This window comes from Sinocyclocheilus rhinocerous, unplaced genomic scaffold (assembly GCF_001515625.1).
Source record: "Sinocyclocheilus rhinocerous isolate Xijiao unplaced genomic scaffold, SAMN03320098_v1.1 scaffold2578, whole genome shotgun sequence".
Classification (NCBI taxonomy): domain Eukaryota; kingdom Metazoa; phylum Chordata; class Actinopteri; order Cypriniformes; family Cyprinidae; genus Sinocyclocheilus; species Sinocyclocheilus rhinocerous.
The window spans coordinates 95785-122528 of record NW_015643596.1 but is presented as its reverse complement, the minus strand read 5'-3'; the positions used below and the strand labels follow the sequence as shown (position 1 = coordinate 122528).

Here is a 26744-nt window from a genome sequence, read left to right as displayed (position 1 = left end):
AACGCACACTTGGGTTGATTCATCAGTCATGAACTCCATCAGTTTGATTTAAAAGGTCTGGTCCAGCAAATTAGATCTGAACGCGGCGAGGGGTTTGAGTGAACGAGACAGAACGACAGAGAGAGAGACGGGAGAATGTGAAAGACCCCTACTGAGAAAGTGATTGGCTATGGGCCTAGCAGTGCATGATGGGAAGTTTCTGTCAGACGGAGGAAGTCTCGCTCTTATTTCGAACCGAACGTAGTGAAAATAACCAAACAAATTAGAAAGGTATAGAGAAAGCGGCGGGAAGATGCTGTAATGAGTCGGCATGGACTATAAAAGATGCGTGTTTTGATGTTTGGCTTTTTTTTTTTCATTATTCTTTTTTTGTGACTCATGCTCATACCATCCAAATTCTTCCATTTGCTTAAATTAAATGGTTTGAATGGATTTGAAAAGACCAAATGATTCACTTTTCATTATTGGTTGATAGCTGCTGAAGATTTGGACTATCAGATAAATACTCTTGGTGGCAAAGGAAGTTCGAGTCTGGCTCGCAACAAATTCTGGCCACAATCCTGTCCTCTTTATACTTTTTGTTTGTTTGTTTTGTTTTTTAATATCTATCAATAGCATTATATTAGAAATAAACATGCAAACACGGTAATGACAAAAATACATTTTCATGTACTGAAATAGAAGTAAAATAATTTGAAAACCTAAACAAAACATTTGCGTCCAAAACAAATAAAATTATTTTATTTTATTTTGAAATTAATATTAAATTACATTATTATATAAGGTTGAAATAATTTAATATTTTAAAGTTTTTTTTTTTTAGTAAAAACTGGTGGAAAGAAAAGAGAAAAAGTTGAAATATTTTAACTATAATAGTTAAATATAGTTTATAGTTATATATAGTTTAATATACTTTTATTTCTGTTTTTGTAATTTTAGTACTTTAATAACTTTTTTTTCTTCCCTGAAGCAACATTTCTAATTTTCGTTTTCATTTAATTTGAGCTAATAATAATAATAATAGTTATTATTATTTGTATTATTAAAAGAATAAAAAATTCCGCAAAAAACTTTTTGTTTGTGTTAGAAACGATTGGTCTAGTAGATCTCGCTATTTGAAATATTATTTTTCAGGTGAAGTGAAAAATGAGAATTTATCCACTGTTTTAAAAAAAATCCTCTGACTTTCCTTTCCTTTTAAAATTTCATCTGTCAATCTCACATTTGCCTGTCTCTCTCTCTCTCGTTGTCTTTTTCTCTGCAGGGACTCAGTAATGTCATCTCTCTAGACTTTGACTACAGAAAGGAGTTGATCTATTGGATTGACACTAGCAGGCCCAGCGGACGCAGAATAAACAGAATGCGCCTGAATGGAAGTGACCTCAAGGTACATTTGCGAGTGTGTGTGTGTGTGTGTTTACGTTGAATTACTCTTGAAATAACCCAGAAATGCTCAGATTGACATATGCAAATACCCTCTGCCCCTGGGTAAATTTGATTCACGTCACCTCTGTACAGGGGCAATTTTTATTGCGTAATTGATGGATTCCAATGGGGGTAAAGCAGACATATTTACATCACTCCAACAAATAAATAAAAGCTTTTTTTCTGAGAATAACTGGTATTTCTGGTATGAAATGAGGTGGGGTTGAAATGATAGACCACGCAGTGTGTGTGTGAGGCTGTCTGTCTTCATACTCCTCTCCATCAATGCCCTTGTGTATATTACTCGGGGCGGAAAACGGGCATAGTGTGCCAGCCTTGCCCTGCTGGGCCGCCAGAGCTCGTTACGTTTAATATCGAGCCATAATGGCTCATTAAACTTCATTGAACTCTGGATCTTGAACTGATTTATGGTAGTGTGCTATAGTACAGAGAAAAGAGAGAGAGAGAGAGAGAGCGAGAGAGAGAGAGAGAGAGGTAGAGCTTCTGTAAAGGCAAGGAAGTTAAAAATGTGGTAAAGGTAAAAATGCTCTTGGTAAATGCTTTGAATGATTGCAAATGAGCCAGATTCTCCCGAGACGTCTAGAGAGATTTGAAGTGTTGTGTTTTTTATCACTGTTTCACAGGCATTATGAATATTCTGTATGATGTGCCTGTCACTTCGCATGAAAATACTGTAGTAGCAGTACCAGTTTCGACCATTGGGGGCAATCTAGAAACGCAGCTGTTTTTTTGTTTTTTCACAAGATCAGTTTGATCTCAGTGTTGTGAGTATTTTAGGTCGTTGACAATTTTTTCAACTCAATCACACATCCTTTTTATGTTAATTAAGCATAAATGTATATTATGTAAATTATCGCGAATTGTGCCATGCAACTCATTGTTTGGGCATGTTTGCAGCATTACCTGTTTTGCATTCCTTAGTTTTCAAATTTCCTGGTTTAAATTGCATTAAGAGTAAAAGAAGCATAGATATGTAGCATTATTTTTTTTTTTACAGTCAAAAATAATGTAAAATACCAGTAAATAAAATGTTTACAAACATAATAAAGAGTATAAACATATATTGTAATATATTTCACTTTACAACAAAACCTTTAAATTGAACTGTATTCAGAACAGGAATGCAAAATATAAGTAGTATAAAACAAGCATCAATTATAGTGACATTTATTATTATAAACAACAAGCCTAAATTAGTTTACTTAAAGCAAAATTTGGAAAATGCACTATAGAACTACATTTAGGCTCATGCACCTCCCCTATTTGGCACAAATCAAAATGTGTGCACTTTGTGTATGTTTTGCGTGCAATGCGTTATTTTGACTTAACTGACTTAGTAATTGAATTTGCCACATTTTGTTGCTATTAGTTTGCTTGCCCAGTTCATATTTTTTTACACTTTCACCCCGTGGTGTATCCCCACCCTGTGGTTCTGTACCATTTACCTGAAGATGCTAGTTTCCCCGGTGAGCACAGCATCTAGAAACCCTGTGAAGATGTCGAAATTCATCATGGCTAGGCTAGTTTTAATTAGCGCTGATGGTACGGCCCAGTCTGAGGCAAAATGTCTTTAATGTTCATCTCTAATGTTCATCAGCATGCAGAATGTTACTCTTACTCTTAAAGAGCTAGGCAGGGGGCACCAGCAACCAAGAGCGAAAATGATTAAAAGCACTGGATTATCCGCCAGCTGGAAAGAGTATTGTTTATGCCAAACAGGCAGTTTCTGTGATTAGAATGAGCAGTGAAATGTTGTAAAGTGCCTTTTTTAAAAACTACTTCTTTTGGGAACTTTTCGTGCCATTTTTGATGAGTTTGAAGTGCTGTAATGAGCGGTTATGTAGCCCGCTGATAATTAGCAATAATGTACAATAATAATTTAAAGTCTAGCTCAGCGTTCTCTTGGTTTTAGGACCCCAATTCTTCATTTATAGTCGAGAGTTTAAAGGTTGCTAATAGAACTACACATCTAGAGATTATCATAGCCTTGAACTTATCACTGCAAAGAAAGAAAGCCCCTTCACACCCAACTTTATCCTATGTTTACTAGTTGTTGAGCGTTGTTGCTGTAGTTTGACTTTTTGCTGTGAAAACTTGCTAATTTGCTGGCTAACTGCTATGCTAACTATTTTTGTGGACTTGCAAGCCACTAGTTGAGAACTCCACATCTAGAGATTATCATAGCCTTGAATTTTTCATTTTATTTGAAAAAAGAAAACCCCATTCACTCCCACTCCTACATTTACAAGTACGTTGTTGTTGTTGTTGTTGTTGTTGTTGTAGTTCAGCTTTTTGCAGTGAAAACTTGCTAATTTGCTGGCTAAATGCGATGCTAACTGTTCTGTGAACCTGTAAACCATAAATTAAGAAACAACACATCTAGAGGTTATCATAGCCTTGAATTTTTCATTTTATTTGAAGAAACAAAGCCCCCTCACACCTACATTTACAAGTAGTTTAATGTTTTTGTTGTTGTAGTTTGAGTTTTTGCAGTGAAAACTTGCTGGATAAATGCTATGCTAGCTATTTTTTGTGGACCTGCAAACCACCAGTTAAGAAACAAAAAATGCAGAATTGGGTTTACATGAACATATTTCTGTTTGTTTTTGGTTAAAAAATAGCATTTAAATTCCTGTCATGACAATAACTGTTGGCAGAAACAATAAAGCCTTACTTTTGTATGACTCTACCAGCAAGTGCACAGCTGTATCTCACACTCACCATTCTGAACTTTTCTGCTAGGAAGCATTTGTTCCCTGCGGTACTGGCTGTGGATAAATCCGTGTGAATAACTGGCCAAAAGAGAGAGACTGTACTTGACTGCTGTTTTCTCAGGTGGTTCACAGGACGTCGGTCCCCAGTGCTCTCTCTGTGGACTGGATCGGCAAGAACTTGTACTGGTGTGACGGCGAGAGAAAGACCCTCGAGGTGGCGAAAGCTAATGGACTCTACCCGACTGTACTGCTGAGGACTGGCTTGAGAAATCCAACCGCTCTGGCTCTCGACACTCTCATGGGGTAAATTATGCTTATTATTGCCTATTGTTCGCAATCCCAGAACACATTGCTTTTGAGTAGACTTTTAAGAAGCACTGCACCATTTAAATCCATTTATTCCCATGGTGCCTTAGATTTGTGTTCTGGATCGACTGTTGCGAGCAGCCCCAAATTGGACGGATCGGCATGGATGGCAGCAAGCCACGTGTCATAATCGATACAGAAATGCATTCTCCCTCAGCCTTGACCATTGACCACATCAACAAAAGGATCTACTGGGTCGACGAGAACCATATCTTATTTTCAAATATGGATGGTACAAAAAGACACAAAGGTAAGTTTCACCTTGTCTCGAATGTTATCTCGTCGTGTTTCGAATTGTCCTCAATAAGATCTCTCAATCCCAATTTCTAGTCCCAATCAAGGACATAGGTGGCGTAACGGGTCTCACACTGTTTGAGGACTTCATCTACTGGTGCGACCAGAAGTCGAAAACCCTCAGTCGCTCGCACAAGACATCCGGCGGCCAACATACAGAACTCCTCAGCTCCTGGCAAACCATTCGAGACATTAAAGTCTACCATCCGCTCCGACAGCCTGACGGTATTACGGCGAGAAGCTCTTGTCAGCTTGGATAAGTCTTCAGATGACTTTTTGTGCTAGAGTCATGTTGTTTCAGGCTTGTTTTTTTATTGTTTGCTGTTTGCCCTCAGTGCCAAAGCATCAGTGTCAGGTGACTAATGGAGGGTGCAGTCACCTATGCCTTCTTTCCCCTGGTGGGGGATACAAGTGTGCTTGCCCTACGCACTTCTACCTGGCGAACGACAACAAATCCTGTTTGTCTAACTGCACCGCCAGTCAGGTGTGACTTTATAATTACCTCAGGAGCCAGAATAAGGGTTTCACTGTAGCTCAACTACTCATGGCACCACTTTCAACTACCAATTATATCCAGTGTGCTACTCGATAAATAGTTGTTCAAGAGGTTGTTTCTCTGTGTGTGTAGTTCCGCTGTGGTACGGATGAGTGTATTCCCTTCTGGTGGAAATGCGACACCGTGGACGACTGCGGAGATGGATCCGACGAGCCGGCAGATTGTCGTAAGTAACCAAACATGGGGGAAGTCAGCCAAACTGGTTAAGCTGGTGAAAAGTACATCATTGTAGTGCCTTGTAGTGTCTATAGGACTCAAAATCTAGTAAGCTGCCTACCTAGAGAGAAGGGATCATAGGTGAGATGACTTTTACGATATCTTGTTAGGCCAAATTGGAAGGCAGCATTGAATGTATCCATTACAGAATGCAATGTACAAAAATATTTGAATTGAAATTTTTTGAATTTAGAGTTGTTGTGCTATTAGCTTAGCAATATGCTAACATCAAACTCTGTTGGAATCCCTTCTGATTTGTGTCTTGTTTGCAGTAGACAGAAAGAAAGCTCCCTAGGTTGAGAGATTTGGTCCTGATAATTAACTTCAATATATATTCACTTGTGAACTTTGAGTGTCTTTAAGTGACTCCACGATCAATTACGATTTCTTTAAGCTCAACTGAAAGAAATAAATTCTTTAGACACTTGAGCTATTATTCTATGAGTTGTGCACAGGAAAATCTTTTTGTGACAACTTATTCCTGTAATTTTGCTCGCCGGTTCATGGAGCGATTATTTTTGAATAAAGATTTGTCTGTCATCAAGTTTATATTCAAGTATTTCTTTGAATGGGTCATTTGTAATGTGCTAGCACTTGCTTGATTGAGAGGTGAATTGTCTAATTCACTGCAAAGAGCTGCAGGAATGGATCAGGTTTTGTGACGTATTTGTCATCTCGACTAGCAGTTTATCGCACATTGAGATGCTATAGAGCCAAAGCTGACAGCGAACAAAAGGCATTTGTGTTAAACTCCAGGATAGTTTTACCTTTCTATAGTATGCTCTTTCTTTCTGTGCAATATGTCTGTCTGACTTTCTGCCTGTGTTTTGTTTTATCTCTGTCTTTCAACTTTTCTGTCTTTATTTTGATTGTTTGCTCATTTAGCTGAACAATTGCTCCTTTACTCACTCACTTTATTCACTTGTTCTTTGTTATTACTTTGTTCTGTTTGTTTGTTCATTTATTGTCTTGCTATCTTTAATTTTTTTCTCTTCATTTTTGTTTATTTGTCCTTGTTTGTTTATTCTGTATGTCTTTCAATCATCTCTGTCTTTCATTTGTTTATTTACTTGTTCATTCACTCATTCTTTCTTCTTTCATTTCTGCATTTTCTAGTGCATTATGTCTGTTTTCCTTTGAATCTTTGTTTGTCCTTATTTAATTTTTTCTTTCTTTCTTTCTTTCTTTCTTATACATTTATCTGTCTTTCTTTCATTTGCTGATTTCCTTGTTCATTAATTCGTTCTTTGTTCTATCCTTTTCCATTAGTTTATTTGTTTAAGCTGTCTGTCTTTAAACCTTTCTGTCTGTTTTCATTTATTTTCTTTCTTTCTTCTTTCCTCTTTTTGTTTGTTCATTCTGTTTGCATTACTGTTTTGTCTGTGTTTCTTTTATTTATTTGTTTATTTTATTTCTTCTGTTGTTTTTATTTACTTGTTCTTTCTTTCCTCTCTCTCTCTCTCTCTCTCTCTCTCTTTCTTTCTTTCTTTCTTTTTTTCGTTCATTCGTTCATACAGTTGTTCTTCTTCTGCTTACAGCGGAGTTTAAATGCCAGCCCGGAAGGTTCCAGTGCGGAACGGGTTTGTGTGCCCTCCCTCCCTTCATCTGTGATGGAGAGAATGACTGTGGAGACAACTCAGATGAAGCCAACTGTGGTAATTATAGATTGATAGATGGATAAATGGAGACCAAGCGTAATGCAGTATGATGTATCATACAGTGATATCCTTGTTTGCATTTGTTTTCAGACTCATATATCTGCCTGTCTGGCCAGTTTAAGTGCATTAACCGGCAGAAGTGCATCCCTATAAACCTGCGCTGTAATGGACAAGATGACTGCGGAGATGGTGAAGATGAAACCGATTGCCGTAAGAGACACTAGGACTCATTTTTTTTCTGTCTCTCAGATTTGACATAGATGACAATGATTGGCATTCGTTTTCATCGTTCCTTAAAGAATCCTGTTGAGCTAGATTTCCCATCAGGAGAGGAAAAACACCCAAAATGAGAGCAAAAGAGGTCGGAGATAGATTTAAATCTCCTCCTTTATGACTTCTGAATGTGTTTATTGGCTCACGAAGGTCAAACTCAGACAGATTCAACAAAATGTTTGAGAACTTTGAATCGGTTGATGAGAAAAGTGCCAAGCGAGGAGCCTGGTAAACATTCCCGAAAGTTTTGTTTTGTTTTCTCATTCCTCGGCTGCAGAGCGCTTTCGAAGGAATTGCTTGAGGGGAATTTAGGACACCGACAGCGAGAAGAAAGGAGTGAAATGAGAAAAAAGAAAGCGAGGTAGACTCGCTAACCAGGAAGCAAAGAAGCCGTCTTGTGTCACCTTCAGAAGTCAGGCTGGAGTAATCATTACTTTGTGCGACGGGGATTTGAATCCTAGTCCAAATGCAAGTCTTATTTTAAGTGGCGGTACAGAAGGAGAAGACTGGCAGAAGCTAATGCTCTCGCTCAGATCTGAATCCTCCATTTGAAGCCACAGCAGGAGCCTAATTTCTCACTCCTCCCCTGAGTCGAGTATCTGGCTGGGCTTTGATAAGACGCCTGGTTCTGGTACGCCCTTATGGGAGAGCAAAGAAGAGAAGCTGTCTGTCTTCTCCGAGAGAGAATCAGAAGGAAAGAAAGAAAAATCAAGGAAAATCATTAACAGCGTTGGATGGGACGGAGCCCGGAGGGTCCCCAGAACTCTAAGAGGCTTTTGAGGGGGTCTGACGGATCCAGGGGAGCTGAGCTCAGCCCTGGGCACTGATTAGCCAAACAGAGGGAGGGTTTAACAGGGATAATCGCATATGGAGCATGGCATTAGTGGCTGGCTTTAGACCTCCCCCCCCAAAGGAGGGAGAGCGCTGTGGGTCAGGATTGCTGCTCCACCACCGGGAATCTCGGGTCTAGGCTTAGCTTAGCTTAGCACGCAGCGGTCTGAAAACAGAGATGAAGTTAATGTTAGTCAGACCACCAGGGTACATTCTTGTTTTAATTGTTTTATCATGAATTAATCACGCTTAGAGGAAGTATAAAATGTTTAGAAATGAATCCAGGTGGACCTCAAAAAAAGTTCTCCAGGAATTTGTATTAGCCAAACTCAAATTCAAAAGTAAAATAAACTACACAGTATGGTGTATTATGTATAAAGACTACAAAATTATTATTATTATTATTTGACATGTTCAGCATATTTTCAAAACAGCCTATTCCCTTAAAAAGACACACATTAATTAAACTGTAAATTGTAGGTAAATTGTCTATCTGTAATATATTAGACTACAGTATACATTATTGTATTGCTTACATTAAAATTCAGTTAAATATCCTTTATTATTTTATATATATATATATATATATATATAATTTGGAATAATAAATTTTTTTTTTGTGTGTGTTTATGCTCACCAAGGCTGCATTTAGTGTATTTGATCAAAAATACAGTAAAAACAGCATATATTGTGAAATTAGTGCTGGGCAACGATTATTCGTGATTAATCGCATCCAAAATAAAAGTTTTTGTTTACATAATATATGTGTGTGTACTGTGTATATTTATTATGTATATGTAAATACACAAACATGCATGTATATATTTAAGAAAAATAAATTGTTTATGTATTAAATATATTGATATATAATAAATTATGTGAATATAAATATATACAGTGGGTACGGAAAGTATTCAGACCCCCTTAAATTTTTCACTCTTTGTTATATTGCAGCCATTTGCTAAAATCATTTAAGTTAATTTTTTTTCCTCATTAATGTACACACAGCACCCCATATTGACAGAAAAACACAGAAGCTGCAATATAACAAAGAGTGAAAAATTTAAGGGGGTCTGAATACTTTCCGTACCCACTGTACATGTAAATACATGTAAATATTTTCAAAATATATACTGAATGTGTGAAGAAATGAGAAATGTTGTCTTTTTAATTCATCTCATTTAAAGCGCCACTGATACAGCCATCAAAGCAACGCTTGTGTGCAAATTTACCTCCTTATATACAATCAGTTTCAAGGCAATCACTGTCGGACCTCAGATCGCCTGCTGCGAGCAACGTTCCTGTTATTTCCTTTATTTCTGAGAGTTTGTGGGAAGATCAAAGCACAGTTTTCTGCAGTCTGTTACTGATTCTTTATGGTGCTGCTCTTTCAAAAAGTGTCGCAGTAGAAAAAAAGCCTTGACAAACTGTTGGATTCCTAAAGTAGCTCTAAAATCTCTAAAGTTAGTCTGTGGAAAAAGTTAGTCTGTGATTTGTCAACTGTACTTTTCTTCTCAAGGTTTTGATCACATGATCTCCTTCTCTCCACGTCTCCAGCCGAGAACACTTGCTCGCCGTCCCAGTTTCAATGCAAGACCACAATGCACTGCATCTCCAAGCTGTGGGTGTGTGACGAGGACCCCGACTGCGCCGACGGCTCGGACGAGGCCAACTGCGGTGAGTTGCTCGCCGTTGCCACGCATTACCTCACGCTCGTCATCACCATAAAATATAAATATCCTCCTTAAAATTCAGCGTGAGAAATTTCTGTTGGTCTGAGCTCCTAAAACATTCCATTTGCTTGAACTTTGCACCGACTGTTTGCCCAGAGGACTGACGCAGATGAATAAAGATCTTTCATAACCGACGACTTGGAGTTCCTACTGTAATCTTGGGGTTTTGAGGATGTGCTAGCGCGCTAAGAGACGTTTAGCTGAAAACCGCTCACCCGAGCTCTAACGTTTTCTCAGGGCGAGCGTTGTCAGGTTGCATTGTGTTTGCTTTATGAGCAGCTAACCGATTAGTCTTCTCCATTGGGCCCAAAATGGATGATTTAGTGCGCTATAATTATGCAGATTCAGTTTTTTCTCTGTTTTAACCGAGCACTGTTCCATGTGTCTTGTAAAGCAGCTGCTTTGGCTTGTAGACGACATGCAACTAACTATTCCAGGGGAAGTGATTATTGTTTAGAAGTTGCTCATTGTGGCTTTTTACTTATTTAACTATCAACTTTGACATGATGCATGTTGTTAAGCTCATTATGTGATACTTTAAAAAGTATAATAATTAATATAATTTAATAATTGTAATTTTGTATTTTTAATAATTTAATAATTAATAAATTATGAATACATGTATTTCAAAATGTGAAATTATATTACAATTATATAACAACTTGATCAACCATTATTATACTCAAAATATATTTTAAGATTGTAAAACTTTTCTTGCTTCCCAAAGTACATATTTTAATATAATTTGTCATTTTAAGGTTTAAATGAAATACATTTTCAGAATTGTTTGCTTGTATTCTGGATTTGATGCGTTTTGTGGGTCGAAAAGGCTGTAGCACTACTAAGGACTTTATATTATACAACTGACATACTCAAGATGGTTTAGTGTTGACTTTAGTCTTTAAGGGCCCTATCATACACCCGGTGCAATGCGGCGCCAGGCGCGACGCAAGTGTTTTCTGCTAGTTTCAGCCTGACGTAGTAATCATTTTTACGTCCTGCACCACGTTGTTTAAATAGCAAATGCATTTGCGCCCATTTGTGCGCCCATGGGCGTGCTGGTCTGAAAACGAGGTGTGTTCAGGCGCATTGCTGGCGCGTTGCTATTTTGAGGAAATGAAATAGACTGCGCCTTTGACCAACAAAAACCTGGTCTAAAGTCTGGCGCAATATTTCTCTTTGTTATTTAAGAGCGTGTTATTAATATGCACCTATAGGCGGGTGCACAACGCACGTACACTTTGCTTATTACACACATAGGGATGCGCAGCAGCACACAAACATTTTAAAAAATGAAAAATTAAATTCCGCCATGTAAATAGCGAACCCGCCATGGCGCGAGCGCAACTGGCTCTTAAAGGGAATGGGAGATGAGACTCTGATTGGTTTATTGCTCGTTATACCCAAAACACACCCATTACTCATCAAGAGAATAGAGACAACCCTTTTAGATCATGCGCCGGGCACGCCGACCGTTTTTCCCGTCGTTAAACTAGCAAAAGTGAATTTGGACACGCCCTAAATGCACCTGTGCCTTGCGCTTTAGATCATGCGCTTGGATCGTTAAAATAGGGCCCCAAAGCCCTCACCTCTTCAACAAAAAGACTTCCTCTGTGTGTCCTTTTTGTCAGTGTCATTTAGCACTTTGAAGGCCGCTCTCACATTATTGCTTGTCATGTTTCTCTCTGCAGCTTGTAATGGCTGTCAAGTACATTAGGTGACATCACAGTAACAAATTGTCTTGTAAATTGTTTTTTTATTTTATATCGATCCATCCAACATAATAAAACAAAATAGTTTTCATAAATGCTGTCCATTTTTGCTCTGCACCGAATCTCAGTTACCGTCCACCTCTACAAGGGAGCAACTAACCCACTGGCTTTCATTACAGGGAAAGTTTAGTGCATTGTAAGAAGTAAGTAAGCTGAAGTTTGACATCATTTTGCCGTTTGGGACTTTGGAGAAAGTTTTTCACTGAAGTAGTGTTCTTCAAAACATACTGAAGCTTTTCTAGTCACGGAAATATACTTTTAAGTTGAGTGCAAACTGCTCTAGTATAATATAATTAAACTTTTCCTGACCTGTCATGGCTTACAATAAAAATATTTACTCAGGGAACCATGGTTACATAAGTAACCTGAGTCGATTTTGAGTAATTCGATATTTTTAAAAAAATTTTTTTTTAGTTTTAGTTTTCAGATTTATTCTGAAAATTCGAACCCATGAAATTCTAACATAGGCAAAATAATTTTTAGGTTTGTTTTGTTTTTACATTTTTTAAAATTATTATAATATTACAATATTTTAATTAGTTTTGATTAACTAATTATTTTAATTTATTATTTTAATTATATTTATATAATATTGATAATAATAATATTTTTTAATAATTGTATGCTTTTTATTTAGTCCAGTATCGGACAGAAGTGTGAGGTTTATTATGTTCTTAAAGTCTCAGAAATGATTACAATTATTGCAATTGCAATTTGTGATACTAATTATAATAATGAGTTGAACTATTTGAATATATATATTTTTTTAAATATTTGTAAATAATTATTAAAGTATTCCACTTAATTATATAAATATTGCATAATTAAATATTATTATAATATCAGTAATTAAAATGTTTGTTTGTTTATTTATCATTGTTTAATATTATAATCATCATTAGTAGTAGTAGCAGTAGTAGTAATAATAATAAAGTTTTCTAAATTATTTTTAATTATTAAACTGTTCGTTAAATATATTAATTACATATTGAATTAGTATTTCAATCTCAATAACTATTCAATATATTTTATGACATAATTTTGAGTAAATGTTTTAATTTATATAATATATATTATAATTTAATTTGTTTTACTTATTTGGTTATATCATAATTTGTATTTTAGTTATATATTTTTATACTACTACTATTACTACTACTACTACTAATAATAATAATAATATAAAAAATGGCTAAATATTGGACAAAATTGTGAGGATTATGATGTTCTTAAAGTCTGAAAAAGCTTTAGTTGTCAATGAGGTCTTTTTCTGTCTCTCTGTATGCTGGAATAGTGTACGGTCTTGGACGATATTGTTATTTTGGAGGATGTATTCGATTTCCCTAGATTCACAACACAATCATGCACTTTACCTCATTGAGAGGATATAATGGAATATTCACATTTACTCAGCATAATACTGTATTGATTTTTAACCCTAAATTCCCTAAATGTCTTTCTGAATGTCCATCAGCAGAGTGGAGCTTCATCTTCTAAAAAATCAATAACTTGCTCACATCTCTTTGGAAATGGGGCTTTTCCTAAGAGATATTAAGATGAAACGCATCCACTAGTGCACAAGATACAAGGAAGACATTGATACAGTGTATTGACAGCTTGACTGAGATGAAAAGGGGACTAGAACTTTTAATGGAAATGGACATTGGAAAATTAATAGACTGAGTGCAGTGGACTGGACTAGAACGCTGGGGTCTTGAGGCAGATTTTTTTGTTTTATTTTATTTGGAATTGTCACATCTTCAACTTAAAAACTCTTCTTTCATGTGGCAAGATCCAGAAAAAAGCTTAATCACGCACCACTATTAATTACCTGAATCTATAAAGACAAAATAATATAAAATGATTGAATTATCAGTTATTGCCATTACATTTCGTGATAGTAGGCTAATTAAAATAAATGACATTTGTAATATTTTTTTAAAATAATAAAATATACCAAGCACCACTATTAATTACCTGAATCTATAAAGACAAAATAATATAAAATGATTGAATTATCAGTTATTGCCATTACATTTCGTGATAGTAGGCTAATTAAAATAAATGACATTTGTAATATTTTTTTAAAATAAAATATACCAATTATTTAAAGGGGTCATATGCGTTTAAGGCGAGTTTTTTGGGCGGTGTAGAGTAGGGCTTGTTGTTTGTCATTTCTCCGATCACAAATGCAGACATGGTTTTATGTTTATGCGCTGCGATGCAACGCAACGCGTAAAAAGACGGTAAAAGTCATTATAATCCGTAATTATGTGTCCCCACTGGATGCAACAAATGCCTCGTTTATAATGGGTTTTCATGTTTTTGAATGATTGCTCCGGCCTGACAGGGCATCATCACAATATGGCAAGGGGCGTAACATTTTCGTCACGCGCTTGATGTATTCGGCCAATCATAACGCACTGGATAGCTGGCCAATCAGAGCACACCTCGCTTTTCAGACCGATGAGCTTTGTAAAAATCGACGCGTTTCAGAAAGGCGGGGCATAGAGGAGAAACAATAATGTACAGTATGTGGAAAATAATGTGTTTTTTTAACCTTAAACCGCATAAACACATTTCATTACACCAAATACATAAAACAATGTTCTTTTTAGCAGCATAATATGACCCCTTTAAATATTACATTATTATAAAATAATATTTATAATACCGTAATTATTAAATATTATTAAATGCATTATTATTAGTAGTAGTAGTTGTAATGGTAGTAAATGGAATTAATTAAATAGTTTTGACTTATACTAAAATATAATACAAATAAAATGTAATATCCATCTTTAAGTCACTTCTCTCAAATTACTGAGGTACTTTGTGATAGTTTATTGTAGTTGGTTTGTTTTGAGAAATATATGTAATATTTTTGTAAACAGGCAGCATGAAGTGGGTGGTTATGATTGTCCTAATTCAGATTTTTTCAATTTATTTTTTTTATTATTGTTAATAATGAGGTACTTTGTTATGAGCAGTGTTATTTTATTTCCTTCTTCATTGTGTTCTCAGCACAATACCAAATACTCTCATCAGTTGTTCTGGCTTTGAATGGTCGAGCGCTGCTTCCATGTGTTTTGCCGCGTCACGACTAAAGATCCACATTAACTTTGTTTCAGAAGAATGGATTATTGGATTGAGCTCTCATGAAACATTCAGCATGCTGCCACGCTCTGACGCATTGAGCACTGCTCCTAATTTGTTGGATGTGGCCTCTCACAACGCAGCATGATCCTAGTTATTTATTTTGAGTTATTTACCATGATCTGCCTCATGTTGGCAGCATGTCGGCAAAAGCTAATTAGCCGAGAACGCTGCCTGTAGCTCACTGAAAGCATACAGACTAACACTAATGCATTGAAACAATGAATTCATTCAATATACCTGCTGCGTTTGTTTGTGTGTGTTAATAAATCTTTGAACTAGTGAAATTAAGTAAATATATATATTTTTTCAATATTCTGACTATTCAGTTAAGTTTACTTCTTTTATACATGTAAAATTTAGTGTAAATGCATACTCATATTCTCTATTTAGTTTTAATGAGCAAAAATCTCTCTTCTTCCAACTTGAAGGTGATTTGAGCCCTGAGGCTATTTGAGGGAAAAATCTTAATATTCCAGCCTTGTTCTTTCTAAATTAGAATTCTCTTAATGTCATTTTAAGTCGGGGAATTAGCACTCAAACACAGCATTGTGATTGTCAATTAATCATGCATTATGTTCTCATCATCTCTCATGATAGTTGGATTAGTCGTCGCCGACATTCAGATGAGGGGAAATTGCATTTCAGATTTCCTGTACTCAAATCAGCTCGGATTAGTTGATTATTTCAGAGCAAGCAAAATATGATGTACACCATTGTGCCTTTGATTCAGCCTTGTGGGATTCTGTGAAGAAAAAAATGTGTTAAATTTAAGGTAAAAAAACCCCAAAAGAATCCTGGCAGGTGCGGTTGCTGGAAAAATTAAACATTTATTGGTAAAATATGAATGTACCAACCTGCAAAACAAACTACAAAAGGTATGCTTTGTACCAAATCCTGTTTTTTTTTTTTTTATTATTAAATAATTTAATGAGTGTTTTAAAGTCTGAATATTGTGTAAAAAATGACAGTTTTTAAAGTTAAACTTGTTATAGTTTAGTTTATCTAAGAGCTCAGGATCGCTATTTGTTTTACACAAATATTAATGAGGAAATTTAGATGAATGCTTTGTTTGTTTGTGTATGCAGATGAAAAGACATGTGGGCCGCATGAATTTCGCTGCAAGGACAACAACTGCATACCGGACCACTGGAGGTGTGACGGGCAGAGCGACTGCAACGACAATTCAGACGAGGAGAACTGCAGTACGTGATTCTGCATTTAATCTCTTATTTAGTTTAACAAACACTTCCTCTGTAGTTGATGCTGTCTGTGAAAGCAACGTTTGTTTTTTTGTTAAGCACAGTTCAAACTAAAATCCAGATGTTTTGATTTATAGTGTTTGTATTTTGTTTTACTGTAGTTTGTTGTTTTTCTAATTGCAGTGATGTACAGTTTAGTTTCATTGTGCCGTGTTTTGGTTTTAGTTTTATTTTACTTTTAGTCTGCCATGTTTAGTTTAGTCTTAGTTTCATTGTGCTGTTTTGTTGTTTAGTTTAGTTTCGTTGTGTGGTATTATTTACTTTATTTTTTTATTTTTATTTTGTTCAGTTTCATTGTGCTGTGTTTGGTTTAGGTTTTAGTTTCAGTGTGCTGTTTTGTTGTTTAGTTGTTTCATTGTGTTGTTTGGTTTAGATGGTTTGGATTAGTTTTGTCTAGTTTCATAGTTTTGTTATTTCGTGAAGTTTAGTTTGGTTCAGTTTCATTGTGCTGTGTTGTTTAGTGTCACTCTGTTGTAGTTTAGTTTAATTGTGCTGTGTTGTGTTGTTTAGTTTAATTAGTTTGGTTGGTTTAGTTTTGTTTAGTTTCATTGTGCTTTGATGTTTAGTTTAGTTTAATTTGGATTAGTTTGTCTAGTTTCATTGTTGTTTTGTTTATTTGTAAAGTTTTGTTGTGGTGTTTTTTTTAGTTTAGATTCATTGTGGTGTATTGTTTAGTTTAGTAAGTTTGGTTTTAGTTTTGTTTAATGTAATTTTCCTGTGTAATTTAGTTTACTTGTACTTTGTTGTTTAGTTTAGTTATTTTGGATTAGTTTTGTATAGTTCCATTGTGTTGTTTTGTTGTTTAGTTCAGTTTCATTGTGCTGTGTTGTTTGGTTTAGATGGTTTGGATTAGTTTTGTCTAGTTTCATAGTTTGTTATTTCGTGAAGTTTCATTGTGCTTTGTTGTTTAGTGTCACTCTGTTGTAGTTTAGTTTAATTGTGCTGTGTTGTGTTGTTTAGTTAGTTTGGTTGGTTTAGTTTTGTTTAGTTTCATTGTGCTTTGATGTTTAGTTTAGTTTCGATTAGTTTTGTCTAGTTTCATTGTTGTTTTGTTTATTTGTAAAGTTTCGTTGTGTTTTTGTTTGTTTGTTTTGTTTAGATTCATTGTGGTGTATTGTTTAGTTTAGTTAGTTTGGTTTTAGTTTTGTTTAATGTCATTTTCCTGTGTAATTTAGTTTACTTGTACTTTGTTGTTTAGTTTAGTTTAGTTTAGTTATTTTGGATTAGTTTTGTATAATTTCATTGTGTTGTTTAGTTCAGTTTCATTGTGCTGTGTTGTTTAGTTTAATTATGGTGCATTGTTTAATTTCATCGTATTGTTATTTAGTTTAGTGTAATTGTGCTGTGTGTTTTTTTTAGTTTAGTTAGTTTGATTTAGTTTGGGTTAATTGAGCTGAATTGTTTAGTTTCTTTGTACTTTGCTGTTTAGTGATGTTTCGTTGCGCCATGTTTTGTTGTTTTGTTTGGTTTCGTTATGTTGTGTTTACTTTTATTGGGCTGTGTGTGTTTGTTGTTTAGTTTAGTTTCTTTATTTTTCATTATTTAGTTTAGTTTCACTGTGCTTTGTTATGTTTACAGTAGTTTAGTTTAATGCTATAATCTTCTTGTCTTTGACATCTAAGTGCTTTGACATTTAAGTACATGCAGCTTTCATATGTTCCTCTTATCACACTTGGCTCTTAACACAACTAGACATACAGACACAGCAGGGTTTCTAAAAAAAAAAGAACAAATAGATGTTGGATCATCAAAGAGGGATTTACAAGCTAACACTGATGCGTCTGTGTGTGACACTGAGCCGTCTTTTTTCTTCTGAAGAGCACATGGGTCTCAAACCGTGTCCAAATGTGCTTCATCACTGTGTGTGTGTGTGTGTGTGTGTGTGACTGTTGTCTCAAATCTCCATATTTATTCCCTATTTTTCCCCTGATGGCTGGGTCATTATATAGGCACAGAACAAGTTCTCCACTAGTCAAAGAGCTCCTAAAGCCCAGTGGATCTCATCACACTTCAGCTGTGTCTTCAGCCTCTAGCTTCACACTTTCAAACGAGAGTAAAATACACAGTGAGAATGAGATTGTGTGTGAGATTGCTCTGGAAGTTTATGTGTCGCCCAACTAGTGATTATATCAATTTCCCTGAAATGCAGACAGGTATTTTTCCTGTCGTCTCGGGATGTTGCTAACTACCGTCCGCTGGAGTGCAGCTCTGTTTTTTGTCAGCCCTGTGACGTTGATTGACAGTTAGCGGAGAAAGTGTCCCACTGAATGGCAGAATCGATCTCTCACCCTGATCTGCAATTTGGTTTTGATGGCAGCGGCCCTGTTGCTCCTGGCATCGGCTCCCGTGATAAATGGCCATGTATGTTGGTTTGTTTTTCCTCTGTGCTGTGGCATGAGCCTGGACCATATATTTACTAGATTACAGAGCCACTGCCATCATTTATTCACAGTGTGATCATGATGTAAGTCAGACTTGTGCTGCAGCAGAAAGCAGAGCACAATGGCATCATTTCAACCTCACTGAGACTTCTTTCCTTTCTTTTTCCACTTCCTGTTCCACTTTTACTTCCTGTTGCTTTTCTTTCCTGTCTGTTTTCCATTATTTCATTTTACTTTACTTTTTATTTGCCTTGTTTTTCTTTTGTTTTACTTTGCATTTTCCTCCTCCTTTCCATTTCCTTTTCTTCCTTCCCTTCCCATTCCTCTTCCTAGTTTTTATCCTGTTCCCCTTCCCTTTCCCCTCTAGTTTTCCTTTGTTTTTCCCTTCCTTTTGTTTTATTTTACCTTTCATTTTCTTCCCTTTCCTCCTCTTTCTTTTTCCTCTTTCTCTTTCCCTTCTATTTTCTCTTCCTTATCTTGCCAGTCACTCTCTGTCCATTCTCTTTCCCTTCGGTTTTTCCATTATTTCCTTTTACTTTACTTACATTTTCCTGAGTTTACCCGAGTTTTTCCTTTCATTCCCTTACTTTATCCTGCTCTTTCTTTCTTTCTTTCTTTCATTTATTAACTTGTTTCTTTATTTTTTCCATCCATTCATTCAATCTGCCTTTCATTTGTTGTTTTGCTTTACTCTCTTGCTTCCTGCGTTCTTTTTTATCTGTCATTCCTTTTATCAGTTGTTTGTTTGTTCTATATGTTTGTTTTTTTTCTTTATGTAGTGAGGTCCCTTGTAAGACTGTAAGTTCATTTAAGAAAGTGACATGGCCCCTTTAAGAGCGTTTCTCAGTAGGCGGAAGTGTGCACGCTAGTAAATTGCCATGTGCTTTATAAGATGGAAAGTAGCGGTGGTTTGGAAGGGTTATAAACTTTATTCCCTGTTGAGACTTAGATTTCCCATTCGAATAAGGCTGTTTTCCCCACACTTCTGTGTGGGTGTGGGGTATTAAGTACGAGGCTGATTAGATCTTCCTGTCGATTGTGGGGCTGGTGGATGCATGGTTGGTGACCATTGAAAATGGTGCTGTGGTGCCATTTAATTTAAAAGCATCGTATTTGCCGTTTAGTTGCCACTGCTGTCTTTCTTCCCCCCAGTTGTATTTTTTTGGGTTATGTAATCTTTGCTGTTGTCTTCTGTGGATTAATCTGTTATTCCATATTGTGTGCGCCTAGTGGAATTTGTTATTGTTATGGTGTTTATAAATGGGCTGTATTGCCTATTAATGGTCAGTTTTCTGAACATTTAAATATTTGTGGAACCCAACTAATTTTATTCTTTTTTTTCTTTCCGGATTTGCCATTGTACAATGCTGACAGCGATAGCACCACTGTTTTACATATTCATACATCCCAGGCCAGTAGCACCTCTGCCGCACCAACTCTGTCGTCCTTTCAATGCCCTGGTGTCCATGGCCATGATGCAACTGTTGTAATACTTCTTCCCTCAGATCTTCAGGCAAAACTAACTGATGTTGTTGCTCACCTCCATCCGACCGGAGGACCCGACGATTTAAGAGCCCTCCCAAGTCAATCAAACAATTCCACTGCCGCACCAACTCCTGCACAGGCTTAGGGAGCCCCATCCGTTCATGGCCATCAGGGACCCTCTTCTGACGCCAAAACTGAAGAAATGTGCCAATAACAGAATCCTGTTGCTGGAGAGTGGCTAGAGGATCAGTAGAATATGTCGGCAATACAGAAATTGCCATTTGCATTACCTCAGTAGGCCTTAAATCAGAATGTAGCTGCAAACTTTCTGGAAGGGGGGTTCCGGGGAAAAGGGACTCCAGCCTGGAAGATTCATCAGTAGAATGGACTTGTCTGGAAAGAGAATCAGCATTCACATTTATTCGACCAGACCAGATGGTAAAATCAAAAGTAGCCACTTGGGCTGCCCATCTCTGCTCGGTGGCTCCCAAATTCGCCGTATTCAAATAGCTAAGAGGGTTATTATCTGTCCACACAACACACTTATGCCCCAACAGATATTCCTGGAACTTCTCCGTCATGGCCCACTTTAAGGCCAGGAACTCAAGCTTCATTGAACTGTAGTTGGGCATATTCCGTTCTGAAGGGGAAAGAGCTCTGCTAGCATATGCAATGGGTCTTATTCTTCCTCCTTGGTCTTGGGAGAGCACCGCTCCCAGGCCCCTATGATTAGCGTCAATCTCTAAAATAAAAAGCAGGGAGAAGTCAGCATATGCCAAGACTGGCGCTGTATTTAGGGAGGCTTTCAAATTCTTAAAACTCTCTTCACAATCTTCGGTCCATGCTGCTCCTATCAGCTGACATGTCCTCTTCTTATGCTTTCCACCCAGAGTGGCAACGAGGTGATGCAATGGAGCTGACAATGTAGCGAATCCCTCCACGAAACGCCTGTAATAGCTGGCGAACCCCAGGAAAGACCTCAACTCGGATATTGTGGTAGGACGGTCCCAATTAGACATGGCAGCCACCTTCTCAGGATCCGTAGAGACACAATCTTCAGAGATAACATGGCCGAGATATTTCACTGCAGTTCGAAAGAAGCAGCACTTTTCCAACTTTACTTTAAGCCCCTCCTTTTGCAAACAGGACAACACAGATTCCAAACGGATGAGATGTTGATCAACAGTAGATGAGAACACAATGACATCATCAAGGTATAACAGCAAAGATTGGAAATGCTGTGCCCCAAAAAGACGTTCCATTAGCCTCTGAAATGTACTCGGCGCATTACACAGTCCAAACGGCATACGATTAAATTCAAAGAGGCCAAATGGAGTGCAAAATGCAGTCTTGCTCTTATCCTTCTCGGCCATGGGCACCTGATTATATCCACTCGCCAGATCCAAAGTGGAAAACCACTTGGCTCCAGATAGAGCATCTAAGGATTCCTTAATGCGGAGTAGAGGGAAAGCATTCCGACAAGTCTTACTGTTCAACTGCCAGTAGTCCACACACATCCGTAAGCTTCTGTCTTTCTTCTGACATGTCCTCTTCTTATGCTTTCCACCCAGAGTGGCAACGAGGTGATGCAATGGAGCTGACAATCTAGCGAATCCCTCCACGAAACGCCTGTAATAGCTGGCGAACCCCAGGAAAGACCTCAACTCGGATATTGTGGTAGGACGGCCCCAATTAGACATGGCAGCCACCTTCTCAGGATCCGTAGAGACACAATCTTCAGAGATAACATGGCCGAGATATTTCACTGCAGTTCGAAAGAAGCAGCACTTTTCCAACTTTACTTTAAGCCCCTCCTTTTGCAAACAGGACAACACAGATTCCAAACGGATGAGATGTTGATCAACAGTAGATGAGAACACAATGACATCATCAAGGTATAACAGCAAAGATTGGAAATGCTGTGCCCCAAAAAGACGTTCCATTAGCCTCTGAAATGTACTCGGCGCATTACACAGTCCAAACGGCATACGATTAAATTCAAAGAGGCCAAATGGAGTGCAAAATGCAGTCTTGCTCTTATCCTTCTCGGCCATGGGCACCTGATTATATCCACTCGCCAGATCCAAAGTGGAAAACCACTTGGCTCCAGATAGAGCATCTAAGGATTCCTTAATGCGGAGTAGAGGGAAAGCATTCCGACAAGTCTTACTGTTCAACTGCCGGTAGTCCACACACATCCGTAAGCTTCTGTCTTTCTTCTTGACAAGAACTACAGAAGATGCATAGGGACTGCAGCTCTCACGAATCACCTGTGCGTCTAGAAGTTGGTTAATATGGGCTTTAACTGCATCATAATCTGATGGGGGAATATGTCTATACCTTTGCCGAACAGGTACATCATCAACCAAAGGAATTTCATGAGCTATAAGATCAGTGCACCCTAAGTCTCCCTCGTGTGCTGAAAATACCTAAGAATATTTGTACAACAAATCCCTCACTTTTCGCTGCTCTGACTCAGACAAGGCCTGCAGATCTGTAGCATGCACAGGATCAATTTGTCCTAACTGGGAATTCACAGTGGCCACATTCGAACCAACTGGTTGAACACCTACTTCTGAAATACCTGCAGGTAAACTGACAATTTGTGCCTGATGTAAAATACCTAATGGAAACTTGGGTTGGATGGCAGCCACCTTCTCAGGATCCGTAGAGACACAATCTTCAGAGATAACATGGCCGAGATATTTCACTGCAGTTCGAAAGAAGCAGCACTTTTCCAACTTTACTTTAAGCCCCTCCTTTTGCAAACAGGACAACACAGATTCCAAACGGATGAGATGTTGATCAACAGTAGATGAGAACACAATGACATCATCAAGGTATAACAGCAAAGATTGGAAATGCTGTGCCCCAAAAAGACGTTCCATTAGCCTCTGAAATGTACTCGGCGCATTACACAGTCCAAACGGCATACGATTAAATTCAAAGAGGCCAAATGGAGTGCAAAATGCAGTCTTGCTCTTATCCTTCTCGGCCATGGGCACCTGATTATATCCACTCGCCAGATCCAAAGTGGAAAACCACTTGGCTCCAGATAGAGCATCTAAGGATTCCTTAATGCGGAGTAGAGGGAAAGCATTCCGACAAGTCTTACTGTTCAACTGCCGGTAGTCCACACACATCCGTAAGCTTCTGTCTTTCTTCTTGACAAGAACTACAGAAGATGCATAGGGACTGCAGCTCTCACGAATCACCTGTGCGTCTAGAAGTTGGTTAATATGGGCTTTAACTGCATCATAATCTGATGGGGGAATATGTCTATACCTTTGCCGAACAGGTACATCATCAACCAAAGGAATTTCATGAGCTATAAGATCAGTGCACCCTAAGTCTCCCTCGTGTGCTGAAAATACCTAAGAATATTTGTACAACAAATCCCTCACTTTTCGCTGCTCTGACTCAGACAAGGCCGGCAGATCTGTAGCATGCACAGGATCAATTTGTCCTAACTGGGAATTCACAGTGGCCACATTCGAACCAACTGGTTCAACACCTACTTCTGAAATACCTGCAGGTAAACTGACAATTTGTGCCTGATGTAAAATACCTAATGGAAACCTGGGTTGGAGTTTTGTGGCCATCCTATTAACATTCACTATAGGGATATAAGCAGTACCCCTAGTAACCTTGACAGCAGCTGGGTAAAGAAACACCCCCGGAGGAAGGTGGGTATATCCCATGGAGGGCTCAAAAAATACAGTGTTACATAAAGAAAATACCTGCTGAGCACAGGTGACGGCAATAAACGTCACTGATTCAGCCAGAACGGAGACAGCACGCCTACCCCTAACTCTCGCCAAACCTCCTGTACGCTCAGCAGACTGAATTTGATGACACAAGTGCAGAGCTTGCTGTAAGGCATCAGGGGCTTGGGTAACTTGGGGAAGATCAAAAAGATCAGAGCCATACTGTCCAAACTGTTCAGAATAGCATTCCCTTATGATGTTCATTCCCCAAACCCCAGGAACATCAAGCTCCACATATCCAATATAAGGGATGTCTAGGCCATTAGCAGACTTAAACTGTAACCATTGACATGCATGGGGACTTTCCGCAAAATTTTGAAAAAAAAAAAAATTATCAAAAATGGTAGAGACCATAGACCCAGTATCTAAAAGACACTTTACTGAAACCCCTCCCATAGACACAGTAATGTCTAACCAGATGTGACACTGTTTCTTGACTTACGGGCTTTGGTACACTTGAGCCAATAGTATCCCCTCCTGCTCTGTGGCTCTGCAAAACAGAGGGTGCTAGTTTTCCGTCGGCTGACTAGAAGGACACAAGGTCTGTGGAGGACAAGGCTGATGATGGGGTTGGTGGTGCTGAACCTGGGAAACAACACGCTTATTATCACAAGTACTGGCAAAATGGCCTGGTTGTTGGCATCGCCTACACACTACTGGGCCATTACGAGAAGATGAATTACGCCTAAAAGGCTGTTGTAAGGACATAAAACGTTCAGAAAGTTCATTAAACTGTTGTTGTTGTTCAACCATCATCTCTTTTAACTCAGCAATCTCTGTCATCTGAGGGGTAGAACATAATCGTGTGTCAGGGACCCTAGAGGTCTGCAGAGCACAGATAGATGGCACTGAATAACTCCTAGTTCTATCAGTTACTGGCCTACCTTCCTGCTCCCAACGGATCGCTTCAGCCCTTACATCCAGTAAGGTGCAACCTGGTTTAGCCCGAACCACCTGCTTTAAAGTCATACGAAGATTTGGATCATTAACATGTTTGACGAACTGGTCCCTAAGTAGAATAGCAGAATTAGGCAGTCCATTGGGCGCACACTTATCCACACGTTCCATTAAACTGAATAGGGCATGTGAATACTCTCTAAGGGACTCCCCCTCTAACTGCTTCCTGGAGAAAAAGCCCTCCTGTATGGCAACATAAGATTTAGAACAACCATATAATTCCTGCAAAATGGACAAAATATTTTCCGGATCTTCCCTTTCTTCCCTGGATCGATACCTTATCTCATTCTTAGCTTCTCCCTCTAAGTGATCATAAATAAAACATACTTGATCTACTGGGGCTAGATGCCTAGCGCGCATACTTGCACGTACCTCATCAATCCATTCCAAAACATCAATCCCCATGTTCCCACGGAATAATGGACATTTTCTTTCTCTAGGCACATACATCAGGTGCTCGGGAACAGTTGGAGTGACAGATCTATCAACCAGAACAGAATTAACCCCGGAAGCCCCCACTAGGGGTGTCGCTACCTCAGTCCATTCTTGCATGATTCTCTCATTGTCCGCCCTCAGTTGTACAACCAGGTCTCGCAGTTCCTGTAGTTCCGTGTCCATCTTGGTGGGAAATAAAGTTTCTCCCCCGACGCTCACCGGTAGAAGAGTTGACGTGCGTTATCTGAGGGAAGATCCCATCCAGGGACTAGCTGGCCAACTGCTGTCTTTCTCTCCCCTAAGGAAAATAACATACACAAAAAAACCCCCAACTAAACAAAAATAAAACCTAGAGAAAGACGTCTCTATGTCACAAACCCTGCCGACTACGCCAGTTTGTAGCGTGAGGGCAACATAAGGTCTATGGGCAATTACTAAGCCCAATCAACCATAGCCTGACTACGTCACCCTGAATCTTGTTCTCTTAAGGGAATGTTAGGTTAAGTTATAAGCACAGATCCATGTGGACCAACCCAATAAAAGGAATAGAGACTAGTTTCTCATCTATAACAAAGCTTACAATTTATTGACAATCACATAATCACTTGTAAAACTTCATTCCTTATTTGATTAAAACACAATAAGGTACACTCTTAAAAGAGGGAACACCAACAACCAAAAACAAAACAATAACGAAAAACAAAATAAAGAAACATAAGCGGGCACTCGAGGAAGACTGACCGGCCACCGGTGTGAGGCCACGCTATTGACCCGGTAAAAATCACTCGTTAAACGTGCCTGTAAAAAAAAGAAAGTACCAACACAAACACTCACACACACAATCAAAAAGAAAAAAAAGAAAATATCCACCACACACAGTGAACATGCAGTATAATCAGAGGGTATCCACCAAAGAGACCACACCCGAGATCCAACCAGCACCCCTGAGTGATCCGCTAAAATAACAAAAAAGAGAATAAAATTAGTTGGGTTCCACAAAAATTGAAATGTTCAGAAAACTGACCATTAATAGGCAATGCAGCCCATTTATAAACACCATAACAATAACAAATTCCACTAGGCGCGCACAATATGGAATAACAGATTAATCCACAGAAGACAACAGCCAGTGAATAGAAAAGAAAAGATTGCATAACCCAAAAAAATACAACTGGGGGGAAGAAAGACAGCAGTGGCAACTAAACGGCAAATTCGATGCTTTTAAATTAAACGGCACCACAGCACCATTTTCAATGGTCACCAACCATGCATCCACCAGCCCCACAATCGACAGGAAGATCTAATCAGCCTCGTACTTAAAGGCAGGGTATGTGATTTTTCAAAAACACTTTAGAAAACTGATTCGGGCCGAATCGCAAAACAAACTTGTAGCCAATCAGCAATAAGGGGCGTGTCTACTCGTGATGTGGAGGAGAGCGCGT

The 26744-nt window shown here is 38.1% G+C and overlaps 1 protein-coding gene across 1 annotated transcript in view; it reads left to right on the top strand.

Moving 5' to 3' along the window:
* lrp1ba (low density lipoprotein receptor-related protein 1Ba) overlaps positions 1-26744 on the top strand; it is a 283055-nt gene that overhangs the window by 213630 nt on the left and 42681 nt on the right. The window contains exons 58-67 of the mRNA XM_016574938.1: positions 1265-1387; positions 4282-4463; positions 4577-4776; positions 4857-5045; positions 5156-5304; positions 5449-5542; positions 7131-7247; positions 7341-7460; positions 9912-10031; positions 16104-16220. Coding sequence (XP_016430424.1) covers positions 1265-1387; positions 4282-4463; positions 4577-4776; positions 4857-5045; positions 5156-5304; positions 5449-5542; positions 7131-7247; positions 7341-7460; positions 9912-10031; positions 16104-16220 — 1411 coding nt within the window. The remainder of the gene's footprint in view (positions 1-1264; positions 1388-4281; positions 4464-4576; positions 4777-4856; positions 5046-5155; positions 5305-5448; positions 5543-7130; positions 7248-7340; positions 7461-9911; positions 10032-16103; positions 16221-26744) is intronic.